Source organism: Carassius gibelio, chromosome A4 (assembly GCF_023724105.1).
Source record: "Carassius gibelio isolate Cgi1373 ecotype wild population from Czech Republic chromosome A4, carGib1.2-hapl.c, whole genome shotgun sequence".
In the NCBI taxonomy this organism is placed as follows: domain Eukaryota; kingdom Metazoa; phylum Chordata; class Actinopteri; order Cypriniformes; family Cyprinidae; genus Carassius; species Carassius gibelio.
In genome coordinates this window covers 31,109,098-31,130,824 of record NC_068374.1, presented here as the reverse complement: position 1 = coordinate 31,130,824, position 21,727 = coordinate 31,109,098, and the positions used below count along the sequence as shown (strand labels likewise).

At 37.3% G+C, this 21,727-nt stretch overlaps 1 protein-coding gene across 4 annotated transcripts in view; it reads right to left on the bottom strand.

Moving 5' to 3' along the window:
* LOC127977097 (signal peptide, CUB and EGF-like domain-containing protein 1) overlaps positions 1 to 21,727 on the bottom strand; it is a 56,449-nt gene that overhangs the window by 24,320 nt on the left and 10,402 nt on the right. For all 4 annotated transcript variants that reach the window (XM_052581780.1, XM_052581787.1, XM_052581795.1 and 1 more), the window contains exons 4-6: positions 13,581 to 13,715; positions 4,469 to 4,594; positions 3,666 to 3,782 (exon numbers count right to left, since the gene is read on the bottom strand). In XM_052581780.1, the coding sequence (XP_052437740.1) occupies positions 3,666 to 3,782; positions 4,469 to 4,594; positions 13,581 to 13,715 (378 nt within the window). The remainder of the gene's footprint in view (positions 1 to 3,665; positions 3,783 to 4,468; positions 4,595 to 13,580; positions 13,716 to 21,727) is intronic.

Genomic DNA, 21,727 nt, shown 5'->3' with positions numbered 1-21,727 from the left:
TTTAGTGACTCTTTTTTATTCAAGGTTGCAGTTGGGGTTGGTTCATGCTTGGTGTGGGAGGGGTCAAGGATGAGGAGATGCCATTGGCTGGCTGATTTCAGAGGGTCAGGCAGGGGGGCGGGACTGGTGTACAGATTGGATGGTCAAAAGGGATTGTTTTCTGATTGGTGGGGGCGCTACCCTTGATCAGGCTGCAATTGAGAGGTGTGTTTAACCCATTTTACCCTTTCTTTCTTGCATTCATTAGTAGATTTGCTTAGAAAACTCTTTATTCCAGTCAGAATCACCCTTTAAATTGCAGACAAGACAGGCAATCAGTGACTTTCACCAGAGAGGTAGTAGGAAGAGCAGGGGGCCCATGACAAACGGCACACACAGGAGCGAAAGGGGGATCCTAAAGGAGCGCTAAACACAGGGAAAGACCAGACCCACACAGCACAGCTAAACACACAGACCACAGCAAGGGTCCAGAGAGAGAGAGGTAGAGGAGGAGGAAGAAAATGGGAGAGGGGAGACAGGGTTGGGTTGAGTCTCTACACTCCTCTTCTTGTCCCTGTAGCCGTTTGGTGTCACTCCGTGGAGGCTGGAAAGGAAGAATTGATTGAGTTTGATGGGAGAGAGTTTGCTCCAGGCTCTAAGCTGCCAGAGAGAGAGATGAACCAATCCAGTGTACGGCAATCAGCAGGTACAACAAAACCCAATTTTGTGCTTAGGATCCTGTGGCCAATGGAAATGTGTGTGTATACAGCCATAAAGAGTTACAGATTCAAATTCATTTAAATTATGCTAAAAGGTAACTATTTAAAGCCATAGTTTACTCAAAAATCATTTTTCTGTCATTTTCTCACCTTCATGTTGTTCCAAACCTGTATGACTGACTTACTTTCTTCAGGAAGATATATTAGACATTTTGAGAAAATTACTGTGTATTTTTTTCCACACACTCTCAGAAAAAAAGGTACAAAAGCGGTCACGGAGGCAATACCCTTGTAAAAGGTACTAATATGTATAATTTAACTACTAATATGTTTCTTTAATTGGTCCAAAACAGCAGTTGACCCAGAACAAAAAAAAAATATTTAAAATATTTGCTTTTATTCTTTCACAGAACAAAGAAAATCATACAGGTTTGCAATGACAGAAGGTTGAAACCATTTTCATTTTGGCCTGAACTATGCCTTTAACGGTGCACATTATTCCTTTTATTAAAATGTTTTGCACAACAGAATTTTAAAGATTTTTTTTTTTGAATTTATGTACAACCACATAAATTTATGTACAACCAAGTTATTTTACCATTTTGTGTTTACATGAACATCCAAAGAGTATTTATGTTGTCTCTTTAACCATCCTGCTACTGGACAATTTAGCTTGTGGAAAAATCAATCATGCCTGATTATAAGTAAGGCATTTGTGCATTTGTATCCATACCACTAAGTTCAAGACTATTAACATACTAGGACAACATAAACAAAATGCTCCTTTAAACACACTTCTATTGTCACTAAGATCTTGGACTGAGCGTGAGGATCTGGGGTGCGTTTCCCAAAAGTGGTTGCAATACAATTTCCCATTGCCAACCAACTAAGTTGCTAACAGGTTAGCAACTATGCTTTTGGGTAACACACCCCTGATTAGTCACCCTGTGGTGCAGTAAAAAAAATAAGAGTGTAAATGTGTTTCCTGTGTGCTTCTGATGACCCTCAACTTGTTCAAAAGCCCATTTAAGCCCACTAAACCCACCTGCCAACTACTACTGTAAGTCTCAATCTCCTCATTACAATGTTTCAGTCCCAGCTAATATGTTTTGGATACACTTTCTAGACGGTTTTATGCTTACACACATGAAACTATGATACTGACTGATCTAAATGTTAAACTTGGAGTGTATGTAGCCTTGTAACAGGAAGAAACTTTCATCAGCTAATGATAATAATGAAGCCTTCAGTTTCAGCAAGTTTATTGAGGAGACAGCAAAGACTTGTTAGAGCCAAATGACATAAAAGATGCTCTTTGGAACTCATATACTGTACACGTTGGCACAAGAAATCATAAAAGCCGGTCAAACATGGCAGAGAACACGAGGTTTACCCTGAGAAAACAAGCATAAAAATGAAACTTACCTACAGTGGGTCATTTGTCTTGTTTAATTTCTAAAGAAAGAGAGAACCGAAAAAGAAAGAAAGAACACCTTTTCCTCTTCATTTCTGAAGTATTGCCCCTGGATGCAGCCATACCCACACGGCATATTAAGTTTTCCCTTTCTGCAAATATGGCAGAACTCCATTGGCTGACTGGTTGGCTTTTCCACCATTATCAGGATGACGAATGTGTTTTGCACACTGAAATTTCCATCATCAAGCACATCTTCCCAGACTGACACAAGTACACACATCTCTTTCACCCAATCCATCCTTACGTAGTGTGTGTGAGACAATGAGAGCATGGAAGCCAGACGAGAAGATGAATGACCAAATTACCTGTGTCGCTCCCTGAGTGTCAAATCTAATGGGCTTTTCCATCATTGAATTAGCTGCTAACTGCTAAAGCAAGCATTGCCATCCAGATGCTTTGATGGATGCTACATGGGCTGGGATTTGTAGATGATATATGAAACATGAAGTCAATCTCTGAATCTTCTCGTCATTGGTGCTAATGACAAACCTGTTGTGTTATATTTGAATGTATGCACATTTGATTAGAGAGTATTTTATTGCATTTTTAGGTGTTTTTGGTCATTTCAGTAGCTCCATTGGACATCTAATAAAACCGAATGAAGACAGGAGCTGAGAAACTAAAAAAAAGGTACAGATGCTCTGATATTACAATTCTGTCTGATAAGCCAATTTCATGTGTTTTAAATGTAGTCATTAACACATTTTAATCTAAAGTACAAAAAAAAATGAAAATATATATTTAATGGTGCTATTAAACTATACATGTTTTTTTATTTAATTTTGAGTTTTAAGCAATCTAAATGTAAAACGGGCAGAAATGACTATGCACAATTAAATATAATAATCAATATATCCAATTTATCATGCACTCCTACAAAAAATTCACTCTATTTGCCTTTGTGCAAATTAAACACTGTGCATTAACCACACCGGATTTATCTGTGGACCGTAGATTTGAGACAACTTCTATGGTGTTTTTCTAGTACTTTTGTAGCTCAACAGCCTCCATTCATTTTCACTCGATGGAAAGAGATGTACAAATCTCCCTACATTTTCCGAGGGAAACAAAAGGCGTTTTGCTTCATGACTGTAGGGCGCTACAATTGAACTGCATATGTTTACAGAGCCCCAAACCACAAGGAAGTAGTTTTTCCTGGATGCCACATGGACTGGGATGTGGGGTGCTCGTCTCTGAGATGTGAGGCCAATCTTTGGGGTTAGCCATGCCAGAACCCAATGCACTCTCTTCACCGCAGCGTACCGGGACCCTCAGTGCTGAAACGGTGATATGGACCATTCGGCCGGCCTACAGAAACTCCTTCAACAAACATTCTGTCCAATCCGTCAGAAACAGCCTTGCGCTTATAACCCTTGTAAAGCTCACTCACCTCACTCTCTCCCTTGGCACATTGTGTAAATATGACGAGGCCAAGCTTTCCATGAAGAAGAGCTAAACGGCATTGTGTGTGTAGTGAGAGAGCGACTTACCAATGCAGGTCTTGCTGTCCGTATGCAGGGCATATTTCTGATGACATCCACACACGGGCCCCAAGTCGGTGTCATCGCATGTGTGTTGGCAACCACCGTTTCCATAGTTACATGTCACTGGCAACACACAAGAACTGTGAAGAGGGCTAAAAAGAAAAGTGTACCGCCATGGACACCCTTTTAATCAAGGCACATGTAAATGTGTATATTTAGGATAGCAAAATAAACTTATCAAAGGAAGACAAAATGATTCAAATATCTTTCGCTGATGTCAAAGTGCTTTGGCTGGACTAAGATATTTGACCGGACCAGATATTTCACATTTAACACATTGTGCAATACTTGGAGGAACAGGAGTTTTAAGGACATTAGTCCACGGTTTTCCCACTAATATTAAAAATAGAAGAATGACGAAGTGTAGATGAAAGTTCTCCAGATGTTCAGGCCAGAGGCAAGGTACTATAACTAACACGTCCTTGACAGATCGGCGGCTCAGGTAGTTTGTTTAAGGAGAGATCAGTATCAGAGGACAGACTAAAATCAATTTGTAAACCTGTTGTTTAGCGTTGATGCCACCAGCCGTTTTCCTTTGAAATGCATATTGAGAAGCCAACTTGTGGCCAAAAGGAAAAACGAAGGGATTTTTCATACCACTTGAAAATAATCTAAAAAAGTGTCTTCTATCTATCTATCATTTTAATATATATTTTATTTTAAATAATATATATTATGGGCAGGGATTACATAATTTATGCATGACAATTTTAAGATTCTGAGAGAGGGAACAGAAAATTGATACATACATTTGCAGTCATGCTGATTTTCGGCTAGCTCAAAACCTGGGCGGCACTCACACGCCACACCACCTTTGGGAGTCTCTCTACAGATATGGGCACAGCCATGGTCCTTATTCATACAGTTCATCCCATCTGCCGAAAGAAAGACAGAGAGAGAGAGAGAGAGAAACCTGAGTTACAGTCGTGTGATCTTCCCATTACAAACACTCCTCTGACAGGCTCCTGGAGATAAGCAAGTGATTTTTATGAGTGGTGTAAATTAGTTTAATGTTTCTGCCACAGGACCTTTTTTCCCACACAGAACAACACTGACACTGGCTGACCCGTGGAAGCACACACAAAGACTCTCTCCACGGACAACATGCTCAGCAAACATCTACACTCCTTTTTTCCTCTTTCATTTTTCCCCATTTTCTTCTGAGATTGCAACATCTCTCCTCCTGTTTCACCCACAGGAATAATTCACCCATGAATGAAAATTCAGTCATTATTTACTCACCCTCATATCGTTCCAAACTCATATGACTTAATTTCTTCCAGAAAAGACAAAAAGAGAGATTATGAAGAACATACTGGTTGATTTTTTCCAGACGATTAACATTTTTCTAATTGCATTTATTAATAAACTAGAGATTTAAAGCTTTAAATAAGACCTTAAAAGTATCATAAGTGTGATGCACTAAATTCCTAATCTTCTGACATACAGTTTGTTCACCATATGTGAAAAATAGACCAAAATGTAAGTCATTACTTTCATAAATGGATTTTTGTATTGTGAACTAATCTTGTCATTAAATTATTTTGGTTCAAAATTGTTAATTTTTTTCCAAGTTCAAGTTTGAAAACTTGAAAAAGCAATTACTTTGAAATACGACCAGTATATTTTGTAATGTATATGTGTAATATATTACAAATATAATCAGTATTTATGAAAATATATATGCATGTATGTTATATGATGTTGCATAAATTGACTATTTTCAATTCAGAAAATGTTAGTAATTTCAATTAGCTTTCTCCTTTTCCTCTGATCTTGTATATAGAGTATAGTGCAATTATCTACCATAGCATCTCACCATCCTTAGTGAATCCTCCTAGTTTCCTAAACAAAGCGATAACATAAAAGCCCCGAATAAAAGACACAGACAAGAGATGACAGAGAGGAACTGTTGAGCTTCTCTAATGGGCATCCTCCTCATCTTCAGGCCAAACAATGAGAAAAGAATGTGTGTGTACACAAAAGCAAATCTCCGTGGAAACATGGCGGGTTCTTGCATCTCTGGCCCCTCTGTAGCCTCTTCAGAAGCGCTAAGTGCTCTCAGGACAGAGCCTAAAGTGGGCTGCTTTTCTGTCGGTGTACTGGAAGGCACCTTGATGTGCCCAATGGACTCTGGAGAGGTTGTCAGACCTTTAAATGACAAAGAGATCAGCCACATTTCTCACCCAAGAGTAAGAGAGTGTGAATATGTGCTACTATGAAGCATTTTTACTACGAATCATTACTCGAGGTCTGCAACTGGCAGACTAATACTACTATGGGACTTCATTAGGACACAAAGGGTTTGGTGGTGTTTTAACTGGAAGTGTTGGAGATGAAATGAGACCTTCGCCCCTGCTAAAGTTTTAAACATGCCACATGGCTGTCACAAGAACACAGACGGGAAGGTAAACTAAATATTGACCCCTTTCACCATAACTCATTCGTCATTCCTCCATCCGTGTATATCCACAGCAGCACTCAAAAAAAGTGAGAAAAAAATTTCAATTATGGGAAATTTTAAGTGGGTGCTTGTGAAAGAAAAAGACAGCAGGCTCATGCACATACATGTATGTGGCTGTGTTTAATATCAGCATACACTCTGTGTGTCCATGCACTCTGTTACCCATAAACCCACCACTTAAAATAAGTGCTCTAAAAGCCCCAAATGCAATGTCAAAAGCGAAGCCACCTTTTAAAGTCTATTGTATAATAATTTATACACCAATTACAGTGCAGCTTGACCCGGCTTTACTTCTGGCCCGACAAAACAGTCTCAGATGTCCATAGATGGAGAGAACAGGATGGAATCTGTCTTTGTAACTCTGAACATCAGCGTAATGTGGATAAATTTGAAATAAAAGACCTCTGAAGATGGCCTCCACAACTCTTTATAAGGGTGGAAAACTTTAGTTTTAGCTGGTGATGCTAACACAGGAATATTTAGGACGAGCCCAGTTGTTCAAAACATGATCTAGAGTGTGTCTGACGTGTATAATTGTTAGCTGTTAGAAATAAAAGAGTTAAAAACTTTTTGACAAAGAACAAAGTGAAACTCTGCTATACTTTGTGCTGTTTCTGGCTGTAAACTGGAGTAGAAAAGCACTCTTATTTAAAAAAATGCCTTTTTTATCTTAAAGGTACAGTAGCATATTTAATTCTAAAGAATCCATAAAATTCTAAAGATCAGAGAAAGGGTTAAAAAGGGGTTGATAAAAACTCAATTATGAGCCATGTTTTGGACAAAACAACTGGGACTAATATAACTAATTATGAAAATTATGATATGACCCCCTTGGCTTACAGGAAGTGAACCATTTCCATTGTAACAGTATAACCCAGGTTAAAAGCACATGTGATCAAGTTTGAAGAGATAAACATTTTCTGTCATTTTAAGTAACAAATGACCTTAAAAAAATAGGGGTAACACTTTAGAATAGGTTACACTTGTTAACTATTAACTACGACATTTCTTTCAATAAATTCTTAATTTGCTGCTAATAGTTAGTAATGTAGTTGTTAGGTTTAGGATGGGTAAGTTTAGGGATGTAGAATAAGGTCAAGTAGAATAAGGCATTAATATGTTCTTAATTAGCACTAATACATGGCTAAGATTCTAGTAATATGCATGCTAATAAGCTACTAATAGGTATTACCTATTCTAAAGTGTTACCAAAATGGGTTGCCTTTATGCAATCACATTAATATGCACAAACATATTCACAGGCAACCATTTTTCCTATCTCTTGTAAATTCCATTTTAATTGAAATATATCAGACTTTCAATCTCTCCCTCAAATGCACAATGCTAGGTACTAAGCCATGAATTTCAATGAGGCTCTTTCTTCACCAGCAACCATTGATGTCCTTCAACTGAAAACAGCCTTTCCCAAAAACCTTCCCCAATCTCTTCTTCAAACACAAGCTTTCTTAACAGCTCGTCACAGGTTCTCTTTCTCTCAAACACAAGCTTATTAATTACGGTTAGCATTAAAGTGGACCTTTTTTCTGGAATGAAAATCTGAAGAAAACAATAAACAGCCCATCTGGATCTGGATCAGGACACCTCTAATCCTGAACACCTCTACCAAACAGCGATGGACTGAAGCTAAAAATACAGTATATGATCTATACCTGTAATTGCAACCCATAGCCCACATAAATTTGAGTCTGTGACTTTATAAGACTTAGGAGTATATTACAATGGACATTTTTTATGCTACTTTTATGGATACTTTTGCACTCTTATTGAAGACAAAAATTCTGACAGAATTCTCCTTTTGGGGTGAGAAGTCCCTTTAAATGAACCAGCCTAATGTTTTTTTTCCCTTTTAAATCTTAAGTATATTTGCTTTGTATATTTAAACAGGTTTCGACAGCTGGCACTCAAGTCAAGGGAAAAGTTCCGATGCTCCTTATAGCAAGTCCATCCCCCCGACCAACATGACTCCACCTGCAACAAAAAACTGTTAGGGAAAAGACAGAGAGAAAACTATAAAAACAGAGCAAAAGAGGAAACGCTGAAGCTTATGGAGGTTACTTCACCTCAAAAGCTAATATTTAATTGTAGTATTTATAACCATCGGAAGACAGTGGGCAAGACTTTCAGTGCCCACTCGCTGTCAGCACCTCAGTGTATATGTGCATGTGTTTGTAAGTGAGTGAGTGTGTGTGTGTTTGGTACAGTTCAAGCAAAGTTCTTCCATCCTAAAACAGGCCCAGAACAAGTTTGGACCATGAGAGGACTGAAAGGACTTCTCAACACACCACTCAAAACACTTCACTTAAAGAGTCCTAACTCATTAAGCATTTTCATGATGAAAAAAGCATCACTGGGACTACAAGCACAACTATGCTCGTGCCCTTTGACCTCTGCAGTGACCCTGCAGGATTCCACCATCAGAGCAGGATGTTTGCTGGTGACTCAGGGCAAGAGTCATAACTTAACATAAAATCTGTATTATTACTTAACACTGTGTGTGTGTGTGTGTGTGTCAACAGTGTCTTCATTCTGCCCACTTCCTCTCATCACACACTCCAAATAAACCTTTGCCTTTTAATATTTATCCTAGTGTTTCCTCCCACTCTTCATTCAACCTTTTCTGATACTATCCTCCTCAGGACTGAGAATAAGAAAATGAGAGAATACAAGGTAAAGAGAGATGCCAGATTTTTCGAAGTGTTTTTAAAGTGGGTAACACTTTAGAATAAGGTTCCATTAGTTAATGTTAGTTAACGTATTAATTAACATGAACAAACAATTAATAATACATTTATTACTGTATTTATTCATCTTCGTTAATGTTAGTTAATGAAAATATATTTATTCATTGTTAGTTCATGGTAATTCACAGTGCATTAACTAATGTTAACAAGCACAACTTTTGATTTAAATAATGCATTAGTAAATGTTGAAATTAACATGAACTAAGACTTATAAATGCTGTAGAAGGATTGTTCTTGCTTAGTTCATGTTAACGAAAGTAGTTAACTAACATTAACTAATGGAACCTTATTCTAAAGTGTTACCTTAAAGTGTTTTAAATGCTCTCCAAATTGCTCACCTAGATTATTTGATTCAAAATACAGTAAAAAGGCTATTTTGTGAAATATAATTTAAAATAACGGTTTTCTATTTTAATATAACACATGTTATTTTATGTTGCAAAACTATGATCCATTTCTATTTCCAGGATTCTTTGACGAAGAGAAAGTTCAAAAGAACAGCATTTGCTTAAAATGTAATCATGTTGTATAAATGTATTTTACGGTCACCTTTGATCAATTTAATGCCTTCTTGCTGAATAAAAGATGAAAAAAATATATCTGAAATATACTGTATTTGCACAGGGTTTGCAGCATGCACGTGCTTTTTCATCTCCAGCACCTTTCAATGCTCATCTATATGAGATGGTTTCCAGTTTGATATAGGATAAGAGAAGGATATATCCGCTTTAAGAAAGATCTTTCAATAAACTAATGTTTATGTGCACATGTGATAATGTGTCTCTATCAGGGTGTACGGAAGGTGTGAAAAGGACTGTGGTGTGTGTGTGTGTGTTTGGGTCGTTTTCCTCTCACATGCTCATAAATCATTAGCTTGCATTTCTCCGCCAGCTTCTGAACAGTAGGGGTGGCGCTGGGGTGAGCCAAAACATTAATGATTTTCTCCCAGCAGAGAGAAAAAGAGAGACAGGTAGATAGACCTGAAGCCCGTCACGTCACACAGAATTGGTAGGAACATCATTTAGACGCACACGTGTATTTTTAGAGTGCTTTTTTGTCATTTGGGAGCTTGCTTGACAGATGTGGTCACTATGCTCCTCTTGTTTCGCAGGAAAAATAATAGCACACAGTTTTGGAATAACATGAGGCGGAGTAAATAATGCCAGGATTTTCATTTTTAGGTGAAATACTGCTTTAAATATTTAGGTACAGTTCTGATTCATTCACACTACACTGCCAAACCAATTGGTTACTTTTGCCATTCCGAGTCTTAAGAAGCTGAGGTGCTTTTTGGCAGGGCACAAAAAAAAAAGAAGTAAAGTCCTAATTTACAATCCACCAAGAGTGCCAGGATTTCAGCGGTTGAGAAGAATTTACAAGGTTATTATTTTCACAACATGTGGTGACATATTTAAATTCCCATTAGGACCCAGGGCTTCATTTTCAAACTGGACTGCTCAACCCAGCTGAAAAATTCAAGCAAGGTCATCACGTAAAGTCAGAGGAAGTTTGACCTATATATATATATATATATATATATATATATATATATATATATATATGACATATGACTTGCTATTTCAACTCACACTGTGATACAGATGGATGGATTGACATATTGAAGGATGAATAGATTGAGGGATGGATGGACAGAGAAATGGATAGACCATCTGTGTATCTATCGTACATAAATCGATTTTTCTGTTTCTGTCTATATATCACTCAGCCTGTTTATCCATCTATCTATTCAGACAGATGGATAGACGGATGGACAGATGCACAGACAGATAGATGGATAGACAGATAGATCTAGAATCTATCTTTCCATCCGCCTGTTTATCCGTCTGTCTATTCATCACTAACCTGTCTATCCATCTATCTATTCAGACCGACAAGACAGAATGCATATGACTATTTCTTTATGCATATTTATAAATAGACTATGACAACTGCTTCAAACCACATTTTTTCATGAACGGTATGAGGTGTTGCAGAAGTGGACAAACAGTAAAACAGTGACCCACACACAGGTCAATAGAACTGACAGAAGCCTTAGTCAAAAGAACATGGCCTCTTATAGAGCTCTAGTTTTCCACAGCAGACAGACGGCGCCAATGTCACACAAACACACACACACACTCATATAACACTGCGCTAGACTCAGGCCAGTAGGACGCACTGGTGAGTGGAGAATTGTAAACACACAACACCACACATCTCTCTCTCACACACGTATACATAAGTCTTCGACGCAAGCCGATGGGCCATACTGGTGACAGACGAACTGTAAACAAGAAACATGCACACATTCACACACACAGATTCCCAAACACACGCTATTGATGAGTGAGGGTGATGAAGGAAGGTGAGAGGTTCATTTAGGGTGAGATTAAACGTGTGAAAGCTTGCCTGTTTGTAATCAGTATGTCTGACTGTGAGACCAAGGCAGATGAGGAAGACTGTACGCGGGCTTAAAGGGGCAGTGTGTCATTTCTGCACCACCAACAGCACCAAACAAAACTGCAAACGATGGATGGAAGCTGTTGTTTCTATCCTATTTATAAACTCAATTTCAAATTATTAGAATTCAACTATTTCTGTTATGCAATTTAAATAATAAATTGTATTTTCTTAAATAACAAATTATAAACAAATTACACAATTATTATTAGTAGTATTAGTAGTAATAATACTACTTCTATTATTATTATTAGTAGTAGTAGTAATAATACTACTACTATTAATAATAATATAAATAATAACTATTTTTCTACGATATCTCCAAATTTGCCTAACAATAGTCTATGTAGGTGGAAACCTGGGTACTGTCTGCATTTTTTCTTGATCTGATAAACTCTAATCTGATTGGCTGACTTTACACCTTTATTGTTTACAGTCTTTTGTGATTGTGAACGAGTACCTCAACAGTTTATTATTGAAGGATTAGTGTCTTATGTAAATTATTTAAAGATTTGTATGTCAACTAGCTTAATTTAAATAGTAAAAAAAAAAATCCTAAATAAAATATAAAATATAATGAAATCCTAAGTAAAAATTACTAAAAAGGCAAGAATTTCAATGAAATCACTGGCTCTTTTTTATCGTATTTAATGTTTTTTTTTTTCTAGTATTCCTCATGAAATTAGCAAATGAAAAAGATACCCAGTCTTTCCAGGGGAGAGTTTCTGATTCCTCTTCTGTTTACAGTGGATATATAGAGGAGTGTGCGTGTGTAGTGTGAAGAGCTACACACGCCACAGCACATCAGTTAGCCATCCACAAAACAACCCTTTAGCTTGTTTACAGACAAGTACACAAATATACCATGCACTCCCATAAACACACACACACACTACTACAGTATTTACCAAATGCAGGAGCAGAGAAGTAAAGAGTTATGGGATTGCCAAAAGCAAATATGGAGCATTTCTGTATCCAAATCAACTGTCCAGCTCCTGACTGGCTCAACTATTCTACTTCCTGTCCAATATTCTCTCTCTCTCTCTCTGTCACACACACACACACACACACACACACACACATATATATAAACTCTGAACAAAACCTTAAAAAGTAGGAGGGGGTGAAGGGGGGGGGGGTTGTACACTCCTCTCCACATTCCACACATGATTGCGAGAGACATCAAAGATGTGATTACGAAGCAACCCACTCTCATTCATGACTATGTGTGTGAATCATTTAGATTTGCTTAGTGTGTGGGAATGCATCCGCCTCAACACGGAGAAGCATCATTAGTTAAATCTGACAGGCGGAATGAGAAAGCACAAGAGGGTCGCATGATCTGTGCACACACATGTCATGAAGTCACACGTCACAGCTGACTTTACCAAGCTTTTGAACCGAATGCACCATGCACACACAAAGACATGCCCACTGGCCGCCTGCACACTGATGCTTTCAACTTCGACCTCTGAACTTCAACTCTGTCCAGGGTTCATGACATACACACAAGTGAGATGCTGGTGAACTCTGATGTTTTGTATGGAATTAGATTTGTGCCAAAAGTATTGGACATCACCTTCCATAAGGATGTCTCAAACAGTCCAATTTTTTTATTTATTATAATAACAATGAGAAAATGTAAATACACATCTTAAAATGCATAATGATATGATGCATCTACAATACGCCTTGAAAAAGTTTATATAATATTATGGAGTTCTATATTTGTAAGCATTCTTACCTTGAACTTATAAACCATATAACAATTTTTTTATAATAGCTTAATTTTAATTATTTTTAATTAATAATGTTATAATCCTGAAAGTGTAAATAATTCAAATAATGTTTTTATCATTTTCAAACAATTTTAAATGATTAAATAATGAAAGACCAACCTCATAACTTTTTTGTTGTTGTTGTTGTTTATCCCATTCTCTAAAAATGTATTTTGACACAAATAATATAAAATAATATATTATAATGTAATAACTTAATCAGAAACTAAACTCATCAATAAAGTTTTATGTATTTTTTAAACTTTCTTTATTCCCTAACAAATAATATTTTGTTCAGTACTTGAAAAGTAACATTTAATAATAATGACAAATATAAATAACACGCTAACTGAGCAGGATTTTAAACCAATGAGATTTCACTGCGGAAGAGACTCACCATCCGATCGGTGGATACAGGTGTGCTGGTTGTCACTCAGGAAGAACCCATCTTTGCACTGGCACTCGTAACTGCCCATGGTGTTCACGCAGATCTGCTGACAGCCGCCGTTGTTGTCCAGACATTCATCCACATCTAGAGAGATGCAGACGCACATGGTCATTACAAAGCAAACAAACACAGCCATTCAAGCACAGGGATCTGGGCAAAACCATCAAGTTTAGTCTCTCTGCGTAACCAAAAACGGCTCAATTCAGGTATTTGCAACAGTGTTTATTTATCTGAAACCGATTTTTCTTGATAACTCAGAAAATCTGAAGCTACCGAAGAATGTTGATTGTTAGTTTCATGTTACAAGTTACAAATACATCTACCAGACAAATAAACCAGTAAACAGACGTCTGGGGGAAAAAAAATGTTTCAACTTAAATTTGAAAATGTAAGCAATATCCACACCAAACCTTCAGTAGTATTGGTTCACTTTTTAAAAACACAGCATAAACTTTTAAAGCCTTTTGGAGTATCTTGTAAATAAACCTAGTGTCCAAGCTGTATGTGTATTTGCCCATTGCTGTGTCTTTGACATCTCTAAAAATGGCATTTTGGGTTTGCTGGTTTGAGTAACAGCATAACACTGGAGACCAGTAACACACATGAGTGGCTTTTATGCAGCCTTAACACAGCAGCCTGCCTCTTTGGAGTCGGCAGCCCATAACTCTCTCTCAGGGCTATTATGTCTAAGGGTAACACCACTGCCACTCTTCTGTCACTCACCACCATTTGTGCCTGAAAATGTATTTTTATAATTTTATATGAAAATGTTACTGCAGAATATTCAATATAACATATTTCCCCACATCAGGCTAGAGGTTACAAGTCTGAATACACCATTTAAACTTGAAAACCACTAAAGGGGATCATGTTTGGAATTGAGCTTTAATTTGAATAGACAAGATACAAGTTAATCATATAACTCTAGCAAAGCAAAGCAATGCAAAACAAAAGATAAAAAAACTAGAACAAAGCCCCAAACAAAACCAAACGAAACCAAACAAACAAGCAAATAAAAAAACATACCAAATGAAACCAAACACACAAAACAAAAATCAAATAAAAAAATAAATAAATAGATGAAATCAAACTAAACCAAATGAAACAAAACAAAGCAAGGGAAAAGAAACCCTAACAAAAACCAAGCAAAACCAAAAAACAAACAAATAAAAAAACTAATGAAAGCATAGATATGATTTGCATAGACAATATAAGTAAATTCTCATAATATTAAAATGATTAGTAAATATCACAACACAACATTATTTGTACCAAAATACTTTAATAAAAAATACCTATAACTATGATTTTTCTAAACTATTGAGCTTCCATGTGGTCACACAGACTTTAATAATGGCAATTTCATAAAAGATGCATACTTTAAGAGGGGAAATGATACGGCACAAGATGACTGAACAAAAACTGAAGAACACAGAGAATTTCTGCATATTTGTATGCAATACATTGTAGAAAAAACCACAATATAGTAATAGCTTAGGTGAAACTGACATTAAGAAAGAATAGAGAGAATAATTGTGTGACATTTATGAATAGATACATGGCAATTATTTTTTTTTATAATTGACAAAGTTGAAGTTCATATAGTTTTTATCTTCTGGCATATGATTCTCTTCTAAAGAATTACTTTAATACAGCCAAAATGAAGTTTATATGACTATAACTAGAGAATCCATTTTTGCTTTTATTCCCTACATCTGTGTGTGTGTGTGTGTGAGTGTGTGTTGTGAACGCATGGTTGTGTGTATGAATATGTGCTGTCAGTCTGTATAGTTATGCTTCCATCCGTCTTGTATTCATGTTCTATTGTTTACAAGCTCCTTATAAAACACGCACTGAATGTTATAAACTTGAACACTGAATGAGCATCAAAGCTTTAAATGAGGTGTAGAAAGAACATGCAAGTTTCCTGCACTGTCATTGGTGAATTATCAGCACTGCACTCACAAACATGCTCAAATTCACTGTTACATAGAAAGAGACTACAGTGACTGTACAGTCCACATCGTGTCATGCTGACATGTCTTTTGATAACGGCAGTGTGTGACGGCTAATGAGGACATGTGTTTGTGTTTACAGCCCTGTCTGTTTGGAGTGCGTTGAGAGGCAGCAAGTATTACAAGCTCTTTATTTGTGTGTGTAAAAACCTTTATAGCCGTTAGTGCTTGTGCGTGATGGCACAAAAGCATGCTCTTCGGCCCGCTGACTTACAAGCTAAGAGTACAGGGCTAAAGGAGACTAACTGTCTAATGAACTCAGGATTTTGTGTCCTGAGTGGATCTCATTGGTTTGTATACTTTATTTAAGCTAACATCATAGCTACAGTCTGGACATGCTATCCATTCTCTATTTATTTCTAATAAATTATGATAACGTGCATCAGCTGAAACACATGTATGAATGCAGGACACACATACACGTAATCTCATCTGCAACATGCAGACACAACCACAGTTTAATTTGGTCACAGTGGCTAATTATGTGGTTCCTGGCTACTTAATTCTTATTTTAGCATCTGCGGGGCGTCTCGTTAACACAGCCAAGACAGCAAGGCCTTTAATGTCCTATTAACTACTATAACCATCGAGAGAGGGGGTCTTTATGCCCTCGTCCACGGAGGCATCCCAGTCTGCAGGAGGAACCCAAAACTTTTTGTACTATGGGGTAGGGTTTAAAAGTCTGTGATCACTTTTGAAAATGCTTCTATGTGACATTGATTTAATATAAAAGTTTTAGAAAAATTTTGAAATACTGAAACAGAGATTGAAATATTTGTCATCAAAAAGTGTTCCTGTAGCGTGGTAGAGGTTGAGGGTTCAAATCCCAGGGAACACATGTTAGGAGAAAATTGTTAGCCTGAATGCAATGTAAGTCGCTTTGGAAAAAAGCTAATTGTCTGCTAATTGCATAAATGTAATTTAAATTCTTCTATTTCTGGAATTCAAAGTATATATGTAATGCACAGTAATTTTATAATATTACAACATAGACTGCCATTCAAAAGTTTAGGGTCAGTAAGATTTTTAATCTCACCTTAGCTTTATTAATTTAATCAAAAGTACAGTAATAGTGTGAAATATTACTATTTAAAATAGAAGTTTTCTATTGTAATATATTTAAACATTATAGGCTACACTTAAGAAAATATTCTAAAATGCTGACTTGATCAAGAAAAATTTATTATCATCAATGTTAAAAACATCTGTGCTTAATATTCTTGTGAAAATCTTTATAATTTTCAGGATTTTTGAGGAATAGAACGTTCAACTGTAGTCAAATGTAATGCATATTTCTGAAGAAATAAATGAAACAAAGCTGATACACAAATAATAATAATAAAATTATTAAACATGTAAAATAAAACATAATTTACATAAGTTACAAAAGCCCTAACTTATGGCTAAATTAATAAAATATATATCCCCAAGCACATTATAAATCATTTACAATCTTTATTTACAAGTGTTTAAAGAATGAATGAAACTTTGTGGTTGATATCTTGACCCTTCCAAAAAACATGGTATAATGGTATATTGTACAGTAGATCGTCACCTCTTCTTTCCACTTTCCTTTAACTACTCTTCTTTCCTCCCTGAAACGCATTTCTTCTCCTGAGAATATGAAGCAACCAGATCACAAGCTTTTATCTCTTTAATGCCACATGTAACAATCCAGTCGTGGTGGAGTTCATGGCTGAAAGTAATTTGACAGGAGGGTTTTGGAGAAGACATGCTGGCTGCATCGGTCTCGAGTGACTTTATAGCTGCGAGCGTGTTGTGCACCGTGTTTAATGTGGGAATGGAAACAGATATCATCAGTTTGACAGCACTCTCTTGCTTTAAAAGGAGGGGAAAAAAATAACATTTCAGCTGTCATCTCTCAATTAAGGCCCTCTCTGCCAAATTTTAAACAAGAGCCCTGGCATCCCGGTCTGCCAGTTTAAACTAGAATGCTTTTGTTTTGTTTGATTGCTCTTGTGTAAACGTTAATTTGGAGGAGATCTAAGATGACATGACACAACAGGGAGAAAAAGAAAGGGAGAGAGAGAGAAGATGAGGGAGGAGGAAACTGAGAGAGAAATTCAGGGCAGAATAAAGAGAAGGCACAAGAATCTTACAAGAGTAAGAGGAGAGGACTAAAAAGAACAGAAGTGAGTTGAAGAGAAATAAACTGAATGGAATAGAACAGAACAATAGTTGTTCAGCAGCAATCAGGACTACACAAAGCGGGACAAAAAAAGTGTAAGGTGAATAGAACAAAGCTACAAATGACAATAAAGCCTCTTTCACAGAGATTCTGGAAAATACAGATAATGTTTCCCAGCCTGCAGATAGTGAGGAGGAAATGTTACTAGGTCCTCATCCCAGGATCAATCCCGGAACGTGTTTGTGTTCACACAGAAGGCAATTTTCTGGGATCAAAGCTATGTGTGAAAGGGGCTAAAGTGAAGTGAACAGAACTAAAGGGAGCAGAGATGAGCTGAAATGAAGAGGATAAACAAAAAAGACAAAAGTGAATTGACAACTGAAAAGAACTGAACAGGAGTGAAGTGAAGTGAAGTGAAGTGAAAAGAACTCAAATGTAAACAGAAGTGAACAGAAACTGAAGAGAAATGAAGCAGTGTGAAGTAAACAGAAGTGAGGGTGTACTCACACTAGGCACGGTTGCCATGAACCGGGCCCGAGTACGATTGTCCCCCCTCCCCACTCCCCCTCTGGCCTGCACTCACATGTAGGGTTTCAGCATTCGTGCCATTATGGTGCGACGGTTTCGGGATAAACAGGAAGAGCGGCGCTCTCTGAACACAATGGAGTGCATCGCTCTGTTTTCTTTGTGGATAATTTTGTGTTGTTTGGTCCACAGCCTGTTGTTAAACAGATGTGTCGTCTTAGTGGCGCGAAAATTTTCACATAATCGTGCTGCTCAGGATGTTTGCAAGCAAGGACTTTGCAGTTTTTAATTTTTATGCGTTTTGCACCTCTGCAGTAGACCAAATCGACCCTTTCCCTGCCATGTTGGTTTTGGAGCGTCGCAAAACCGTGATGCAACGCGTCCTTTTCCGTGCTCCAGCACGGTTAGCGCTCACACTGCATGCGAACCGCGCCTGAGTCCAACTGAACCGTGCCCTGGCCCACCTCTTCCAAGCGGGCCAGGGCCGGCTAATCGAGCCGCGCCCGGGCACGATTCGGAGCACTCACACTAGTCAAACGAACCGCGCTTTGGTGGTCAAACGCACTCGGGCACGGTTCAAACTGGCTAGTGTGAGTACACCCTGAAATGAAGCAAACCGAACAAAACTGATGTGAAAATAGAACAGAACAAAAGTGAACAGAACAGAAGTGAAGCAGAGTAAAAGTTAACAAAACAAAAGTAGAATAACCCCAAAAGAAAATTTAACAAAGCAAAGCAACACAACAGAACAGGGCAAAATCATGTGAAGTGAACAGAAACATGGTGACAAACAGAACAAAACAGAAGTGAAGAAAAATTAACTCGGAGCAAACAGAATAGAAGTGAAGCAAAGTCAAGCAAACGGAATACAACAAAACAGAAGTGAATTAACTGGAAGAGAAGAGAAGAGAAGAGAAGAGAAGAGAAGAGAAGAGAAGAGAAGAGAAGAGAAGAGAAGAGAAGAGAAGAGAAGAGAAGAGAAGACCTGAAGTAAACACAACAGAATGGTACTGAAAATGATCTCGTTAAAGTGACCTCAGTTACAACATCACCCCTGTTGAAACTGTAACTACATGGGTTTTCTCCTCCCATTCTGATTTTGGAGCGAGAAGGGGAAAGCAGCTAAAAGATAAATAAACTGCAGCGGCAGCACAGGCATTCATATATAAAAAAAAAGAGGCAGATTATCAACACATTGAGTCCAGCTGTCTACGCGGAGAGAAAAAACAAATAAGAACGGAAATGAAAAAGACATAAAGCAGTAAATTGCTCTTTAATCAGCTCCCCATTAGCCAATCTTAAATCAATTAAAGATTTAACTTGTTAACATGTGGAGAACTGAAACTACTTCCTACACAAGACCAGCCAGACAAAACAGCCACAGCACTGATTTCCATACTGTTTCAAAGAGCGCGCGGTTTGGTTAGCACTCAGTAGGTTTGTTTGAACACACTCTGTGAGTGTGTGCGTGTGTTTATGCAGAACATAATCAGTGCTATTGCTCATCCCATGTTCTTTTCTCTTGCTTGGGTGGGTTGGGTATCTGTGAAATGGGTTTAAACATGGATTTAAAACTGAGCTGAATACTACTTTTATTGGAAGCTGAGAACATAAAAGTACAGTGAATACAAGTTGCTGAAATATGTACATTTATTCATTTAGCAGACGCTTTGATCCAAAGCGATTTAAGAATGAGGACAGTGGAAGCAATCAAAAACAACAAAAAGAGCAATGATATATAAGTGCTATAATAAGTCACAGTTAGCTTAGCACAGTACACGTAGCAAGGGCGTTTAAATAATATAATAAATAATAAAAAACAGAATACAAAAAAATGGAGCAAGCTAGTGTTAGAGGGGCAAAAAAAGATGGAAAAAAGCAGATTCTTGAAGATAGCAAAGGACTCAGCTACTCGGATTGAGTTGGGCAGGTCATTCCACCAGGAGGGAACATTTAATTTAAAAGTCCTTAAAAGTGACTTTGTGCTTCTTTGGGATGGCAATCAAGCGATGTTCACTTGCAGAATGCAAGCTTCTAGAGGGCACGTAAGTCTGAAATAATACATTTAGGTAAATGGGCGAAATATATGATGCTTCGCCCTTTAAACAATGTCATTTTAAATAGATAGGATTTATAGAACACAATTTATGTTAATAAAGCTTATTAACATGCTTGATCCATGTTGCCAACAGCCCCCAAAACCCATGTGAGTTTTGTTAAACTAATCACATGTCCATCTGAAATGTAGACATTTAGTTAAAAGTCATCATTAATTATCTCGGAAAAGGTTAAGAAATGCATACTAGGAGAAAATTAAATAAACAGAGAATGTCAAAAGCACAAAAAAGAGATTACGGGAAAAGGCTATCATAAAGATGATTCATTTAACCTTTCGAGAAAGTCAATAGTTCTAGTAGTTTCACTTCCATCTGAACAAGCCATAATGCACACAGATGCCAATGAGAAACACAAGGGGTGCTATGAGAACGTATGACATTAAAGGTTTGGAAAGAGCAAACAAACACACACACACACACAGATGATGTGTGAATGAGATGCTTCAGCACTAAGCAGAAAGGAGAGAGTAACAGGAAACATGACCAAGCACCATATGACAGCATCTCTTTGAACAAGGAAGTGTTTTATTGAACGTTTTGTGTTCAATATGAAATAAGCTCTACCGAAAGATACTTTTTTTGCCATTTTATTAAAACAGAGACTTATTGCAATCATTATGTGTCGTAATAAACAAAAAAAAATGCTCAAATGAAAATTAAAGCGACTCAAAAAAGAGACAGCATGCAAGGCAAAGAATAGGAGAGAGAGAGAAAATTCTCGAAATGTTTGACTTTTTCTGTGTCAGTCTATTTCTAGATAGAGGTGGAGGAAAGGGCTGAGATAAAGACAGACGGAACCAGATTAAATCCAATAGAGAGGATGAGACAGAAATAAAGAAGAAATGTAGCGAGTCATAGACACAAAACTGGAAGCAGAGGGAAAGACATAATAAGAGCAGCCAAGGGAGGAGGATTCGAACAGGAGAGCCCCCTCAGTACTGCTGATGACCCTCTACGGCCTTGTCTCAGTTCCCAGAGCCATCATTTAGACTTGTATTTGAGACATTCCACAATAAAGATGTCAAATAGAAGGCAAGTCTATCGCCTCTAGGGAAACAGCCTGGAGTTACTCCAAAGAGACCCACAGCCAAGATAACCAAGAAAATACAGGGAGAGGGAGAGTGCAAAGACAGGACGGGAGAAAGAGAGAGAGATTTTAAGGACGAGGATAAAAAGAAAAGTTAGAGAAAGTCAAGAATGAAGGGCTGATTTTGAAGGAAAGAAGTATAGAGATTACATACAGTATTATCAGTTTTTAGGTACTGTATTATGGTAACACCTTGGTTTTAT